Source organism: Mandrillus leucophaeus, unplaced genomic scaffold (assembly GCF_000951045.1).
Source record: "Mandrillus leucophaeus isolate KB7577 unplaced genomic scaffold, Mleu.le_1.0 Scaffold11, whole genome shotgun sequence".
Lineage (NCBI taxonomy): Eukaryota > Metazoa > Chordata > Mammalia > Primates > Cercopithecidae > Mandrillus > Mandrillus leucophaeus.
In genome coordinates this window covers 3,738,696-3,745,497 of record NW_012099209.1, presented here as the reverse complement: position 1 = coordinate 3,745,497, position 6,802 = coordinate 3,738,696, and the positions used below count along the sequence as shown (strand labels likewise).

General features: G+C 59.2%; 1 protein-coding gene across 1 annotated transcript; it reads left to right on the top strand.

Moving 5' to 3' along the window:
- Positions 1-782: 782 nt before the first annotated feature.
- On the top strand, positions 783-6,748 carry HAPLN4 (hyaluronan and proteoglycan link protein 4). The gene is made up of 4 exons (XM_011990814.1): positions 783-1,015; positions 1,286-1,648; positions 3,563-3,895; positions 4,209-6,748. The coding sequence occupies exons 1-4, from the start codon at positions 787-789 to the stop codon at positions 4,598-4,600; spliced, it is 1,317 nt and encodes a 438-aa protein (XP_011846204.1). The 5' UTR covers positions 783-786; the 3' UTR covers positions 4,601-6,748.
- The last annotated feature ends 54 nt before the right edge of the window (positions 6,749-6,802 follow it).

Here is a 6,802-nt window from a genome sequence, read left to right as displayed (position 1 = left end):
CTGTCTCTCCCTCTGCCTCTCTGTCTCTCCCTCTGCCTCTCTGTCTCTCCCTCTGTTTCTCTGTCTCTCCCTCTGCCTCTCTGTCTCTCCCTCTGTTTCTCTGTCTCTCCCTCTCCCTTTCTGTCTCTCCCTCTCCATCTCTGTCTCTCCCTCTCCTGTCTCATCCTCTGCCTCTCTCCCTCTGCTTCTCTGTCTCTTCCTCTCTGTCTCTCCCTTTCCATCTCTGTCTCTTCCTCTGTCTCTCCCTTTCCATCTCTGTCTTGCCCTCTCCATCTCTGTCTCTTCCCCTGCCCCTCTGTCTCTCCCTCTGCCTCTCTGTCTCTCCCTCTCCATCTCTGTCTCTCCCTCTACATCTGTCTCTCCCTCTCCATCTCTGCCTCTCCGTCTTCCCTTACCCTTTTTCTGTGTCTCGCACTCTCTTTTCTGCCTCTCCCTGCCTTTCTCTCTGTCCCTGTTCTCTCCCCGCGTCTCTCCCTGTGTCTCTCCAGCTCTCCCCCCTCCCTGCCCGCCCCGGCCCGGTTTGCTGCAGTCTCCTGGCGCACGGATAACCTTGCTGCCGCCGCTCCTCCAGCTCTTCCCCACCCCCCCATCCCCGGCCCGGGCCAGGGCCAGAAGGGGGCAGGGGCAGCGAGCCTCGGGTTTTGGGGCGGGGGTGATGAGGCGGGATCTGGGGATCTGGGGCCAAGGGAGGGGGGAGTCTAGGGGCGTGGGTTCTTGCAGGAGCGAGGATGTGAGGTCCCAGGAGGAGGAGGGGGAGTTATGCGGGACCCTGGAAAGGGTGGGGGCATGGGCGTGTGCGAGGTCCTCGCTGTGGGGAAGGCAGGCCCGGGAGGGAGCCAGGCCTCCGAAAGGCCAAGGCTGGGAGGCTGGACTGAGCGCCCTGTGCCCGTCCCCCAGGTGTGCGCTCCGGCGGCCCTCGGTCCCGGAGCGCTCTGGGCAGCGGCCTGGAGCGTCCTGCTGCTCACAGCCCCCGCGGGGGCGCAGCGTGGCCGGAAGAAGGTCGTGCACGTGCTGGGTGAGTCCGGGCCGCTAAAAGTGGTCTTCTCCGCGAAAAGCAGAAGAGGCCAAGTGCGGAGAGGTGTAGGGGGTAGGGCGTTCCTGACGTCCACGGTTCCCCCAACCACTCCCCATCTAAGCCCCTCGCCCTCTCCCTGAGCCCCTGGACCCTTCTGATTCCCCGACCCCCGCCCGAGTCTTCCCACCTTCCCCTCCCCAGAGACCCCTTCCCCAGGGCCCCCCTTCTGCCCCTAGGCCCCTTCTCTGAACCCTGCTTGGTTGTCCGCAGAGGGTGAGTCGGGCTCGGTAGTGGTACAGACAGCGCCTGGGCAGGTGGTAAGCCACCGGGGTGGCACCATCGTCTTGCCCTGCCGGTACCACTATGAGGCAGCCGCCCACGGTCACGACGGCGTCCGGCTCAAGTGGACAAAGGTAGTGGACCCGCTGGCCTTCACCGACGTCTTCGTGGCACTAGGCCCCCAGCACCGGGCATTTGGCAGCTACCGTGGGCGGGCTGAGCTGCAGGGCGACGGGCCTGGGGATGCCTCCCTGGTCCTCCGCAATGTCACGCTGCAAGACTACGGGCGCTATGAGTGCGAAGTCACCAATGAGTTGGAAGACGACGCTGGCATGGTCAAGCTGGACCTGGAAGGTGATCAGCCAGTGGGGAGGATAAACCTTGCTTCTGAGGAAGGAGGGGGACAGGGATGGCAAGGGACATAAATCAAATCAAGTTGGCCTGCAGGCATTTAGAGGGTTGGTGGGGTAGAGCCCCCATATCTAATTCTGGGTGATTTTCCTCCCCATGGACATTGGCGATGTCTGGAGATAGGTTAGGTTGCCACATCTGAAGAAGTCAGTTGCTACTGGCCTCTAGTGGGTAGAGGCCAGGGATGCAGTTAAACATCCTACCAGGCACAGGATAGTCCCCCACAAAGAGTGATCCAGGCTGGGCATGGTGACTCACGACTGTAATCCCAGCACTTTGGGAGGTTGAGGCAGGCGGATCACCTGAGGTCAGGAGTTCAAGACCAGCCTGACCAACATGCTGAAACCCCATCTCTAGTAAAAAGACAAAAATTAGCCAGGCATGATGGTGCATGCCTGTAATTCCAGCTACTTGGGAGGCTGAGGCAGGAAAATCTCTTGAACCCCGGAGGCAGAGTTTGCAGTGAGCTGAGATCCTGCCGCTGCACTCTAGCCTGGGCGACAGAGCCAGACTCCATCTCAAAAAAAAAAAAAAAGTGATCCAGTCCAAAATGTCCACAATGAGGACACTGAGAAGTCCTGGGATAGGATTCAGGCACAGTGAGATCCAGGCACTCACACCATATCAGGAACCATCCTTCTGCTCTGCTTCCCAGGTAGGCTTTCTTCCGACAGGTTTCTCTTTCTGGAACCAGACCACAGTGCCTAGGCTTAGCGACTGATTTCCTAAGAGCAGCAGCTAGAGTCCCAGAGTTGTCCCTCACTGGCTCAGCTTGAGTCATGTGCCCAACTGTGAGCCAATCACTGTAGCTGGAAGGTGGGATGCTCTGATTGGCTGACCCTGGAGCTGGGAGGTGGGGTTTCTATTTGAAGAATTCCCTCCCATTTGGTTGGCCTTTTTCAGTTCACTTTAGAAGATTCTAGGTGAGATTTCAGGGCCCTTGCTTGCTGACCTCCCTAACAATAGCAAATAACAATAAGAGCAGCAGCTCTCCTTTACTGGACATTTTCTATGTGACAGGTGCTTAGTTGAAGAGTTCTCAGGAGTCTCTAATTTAATTTCCTAAAAACCCCAAGGGAGACGGCTATTACCAGCAGACCGACAACAGGCTCAGAGAGGTTACAGCCTTGCCCAGGACAGTACTAGTTGGTGGCAGAGCCAGGATTCAATCCCCAGTCTGTCAGCTCCAGGTCTTCTCCCTGGCCCCTGTCTGCCTCTTTCCTGGGTGCCCCACTCACCCCCAACTCCCATCCCTCAAACACAGACGCATAAAATACTTGAGCTGAACGGACTGTGAGTCCAATGAGGGACAAGTTCCAAAGTCATCAGAACTGAAGGTAGAAGGGAACCCAGTGGGTCCTGCCTTGGACAATGCTGGGGGAATCAAAGGGGTCTTCACCTAGGGCCAATCTTCCAGGGGATCCTAGTCTAGGAAAGTCAGCACTGAACGCAGGCTCCGTGGGCTCAGGGCTGGACCACAGGGAGGGACCCAGTACTGGGCGAATGTCAGAGGCACACAGGACTGAATGGAAGAGGGTTTGGGAGTTGGGTTTTGAAGGATAAATAGGAGTCCAACAGGTAGAATAAGGTGGAAAGAGCATGAGCAAAGGCCTCCAGCGGTAGAAGGGGATGGACACAATAGTATGTTAAGGGGGAGGGTCAAGTGAATCCCAAGCTTAAAGCGAAGAGAGCCAGTTATGTGGGGTGTGAGCTGGGGAGGGTCATGGTCAGGTCTGAGGCCAGAGTGAGGAGGAGTAGACTGGAAGGTCCCGGTTGAAGAGTCATATAGCACCCCAGACGTCAGGTGCATGAGGGTGGGCTGAGGTGAACCGGCTGATCCCGTGCGCCCCCTGCCAGGCGTGGTCTTTCCCTACCACCCCCGTGGAGGCCGATACAAGCTGACCTTCGCGGAGGCGCAGCGCGCATGCGCCGAGCAGGACGGTATCCTGGCATCTGCAGAACAGCTGCACGCGGCCTGGCGCGACGGCCTGGACTGGTGCAATGCAGGCTGGTTGCGCGACGGCTCTGTGCAATACCCCGTGAACCGACCCCGGGAGCCCTGCGGCGGCCTAGGAGGGACTGGGAGCGCAGGGGACGGCGGTGATGCCAACGGGGGCGTGCGCAACTACGGGTATCGCCATAACGCCGAGGAACGCTACGACGCCTTCTGCTTCACGTCCAACCTGCCAGGTGCGTAGGCCTCATCCCCAGACGGGCCTCTGCCACAACACTACCCCAACCCTGGGGCCTTCTTCCCCACCCAGCTCTTAGCGATCAGAAACAGGAGACCCCTCTCCCAAGAGTGCTTAGGTGAAGCACACACCACCTGGCACCAACACTGGTTGGGCCGAGGCTGGGGTCCCAGGCCGCAAAGGAGGAACTGTTCCTGGATCCCGGAGCCGAGGGCCAGAGTCCTGGGCTGCATGCGGGGGGCAGTCCTGAATCCCGAGGCTGGGTCCCAGGAGCCGCACTAATAACCCACCCCCCTACCCCATCCCCGCAGGGCGGGTGTTCTTCCTGAAGCCGCTGCGGCCTGTACCGTTCTCTGGAGCTGCGCGCGCGTGTGCTGCGCGTGGCGCGGCGGTGGCCAAGGTGGGGCAGCTGTTCGCCGCGTGGAAGCTGCAGCTGCTGGACCGCTGCACCGCGGGTTGGCTGGCGGATGGCAGCGCGCGCTACCCCATCGTGAATCCGCGCATGCGCTGCGGAGGCCGCCGGCCTGGTGTGCGCAGCCTCGGCTTCCCGGACGCCACCCGACGGCTCTTCGGCGTCTACTGCTACCGCGCTCCGGGAGCACCGGACCCGGCACCCGGCGGCTGGGGCTGGGGCTGGGCGGGCGGCGGCGGCTGGGCAGGGGGCGCGCGCGATCCTGCTGCCTGGACCCCGCTACGCGTCTAGGCTGGCAGCAGGCGGACAGCCAGGGCGCATGACCACTGGTCTAGAACCCTGCGGTCCCCTGGAGTCTGGCCACGCCTCTGAAGCCCTGGACACTGGCCACATTCCCTGTGGTCTCTTACAAACTAACTGTGCCCCTGGGGTCCCTGAAGATTTGGCTAGTCCTGGCAGAACAGTACTTTGGAGTTCCCTGGAGCCTGGCCAGCCCTCACCTCTTCTGGACAGAGGATTCCCCCAACTCCCCAACTTTCTCCATGAGGGCCACGCCCCCTGAGGACCTCAGGAGGCCAGCAGACCCAGCAGGCTCCTGAAGACTGGCCACGCCTCCTGAGACCACTTGGAAACAGACCAACCGCCACCGTGGTCGCCTGGTGGCTGGACCCCCGGGATTGACTAGAGACTGGCCGTACATCTTCTGCATCTCACTGGAGACTGAACACTAGTCCCTTGCGGTCCCGTGGACACTGGGCCTCCTCCTCCTCCTCCTCCTCCTCACCTGGAGAGACTACAGGAACTTCAGGGTCACTCCCCGTGGTCACATGGAGGTTGTGGGCCGAGGAGCTTGTTTTCTCTTATGGTGACCTGAGCACTGGAGACTCCCATTCTCCCCCTCTCCCTGAGAGTCCCCTGAAGTTTCTGGGTAACAGGGCCCACCCCTCTAGTTTCACAGGCAAGCACCTCTATCTGCCACCTCAGACTGACACACAGCCTGCTGGCTCACTTACTGGGGGCCAAGTCCCACCCCTCAGATATTTCTTTGAAGGCAGAGCAAACCCACCCTGTCCTCTGACATCCTTTTCCCAACTGTCACCAAAGAGACCATCTTCCCAGGCCTGGGGACCCGTAAGATCCATGTCACTCATTATGGAGAGCAGCTACCCTGGGTCCCACTGTCACCAAGGCAACCAGTCCTGCTGCTACCTGTCACCTAGAGTCACACACCCCTTCCCTCATCAGGCGCACCCATGAAGAGGGTGCCTCCCTCCTCCAGCTGTAACCACGGATACCACACATTTCTCATCTCACTGGCCCCCCACCCCAGAGACCTCCACCTCAACTTCTGACTGTCGCTACCCTGACCCACCGCCATGGAGATCACCCTCCCCGAAGCTGTCCCCAGGGTGACACAACATCCAGTTCTCTGGCTCTCACCATGGAAACAAACTGTCCCTGTCCCCAGGCCCACTCCAGTTCCAGGCCACCCTCCAAGCTCCACCCCCAGGCGGTTTGGACCCCACCACTGTTGCCATGGTGATCAAACTCTGGTGTCCAAGGTAACAGAACACCTGTCCCCCTAGGCTTTTCCTTGTGGACAACGGGGCCCTGTTCACCAAGCTGTCACCATAGAGACTGTCAATGTCCTCATGACAACCAAACTTCCAGCTCTCAGGAACTTCTCATTGCGGGCCAGAAGTCCTGAGTGCCTCCTACTGGGGCTACCCTACTGCACTCCATCAGCGGCCTGATGGCTGCCCCTTCCCCAGACAGGGCTGGACTTCTGGAGCTGCTAAGCCACCCTCTGTTTGCACGTTAACTCTATGCCGGATAGCAGCTGTGCACGAGACAATCTTGCAACGCCCGGGCATGTTTGTCGTCGTCCTACAAATGAGGAAACCGAGGCTATGGCATGCCCTGGCCTTTTTAGATATGCGAGCACTGAGCTCCTCTTTTGTCCTCTGAAACCCCATCTCCATTCTCACTGAGTTGCCCTCTCCTTCCCTGACCTCCACCCACATTTCCCTCCTTAGAGATCCAGGAGGGATGGAACGTTTTTAAACTTCAACACCCACCAGGCTCTAAGTGGTCCAGCCAAAGTCCTCGGCGTTGACAGGCAGCTGGGGGGACACGATCCATGGACAAGGCCATCGCGGCCATGGGAGACCCCAGTCCCGAGGTCTTGCCTGCAGGAGTACTGGGGTCCCCCCTGGAGCCCTCTTTACTGTCATGTCATCTCTAGGAAACCTATCTCTGAGTTCTGGGACCAGGTCGGTTTGGGTTTGAATCCTGCCTCTTCTTGCTCACTGTGTGACCAAATGACAAAATCCTTCTGAACCTGTGTTCTCCCACTGTACCAGGGCTGTTTGGTCCCCGTGAGTGCCAAGCATACAGGAGGGGCTCAATAAATCCTTGTTTCTTTTGATGAATGAGAAATTGAGGCAGCCAGTGGGTAATTCCTTTATAAATGCACTTTGGTAGATAAGATGT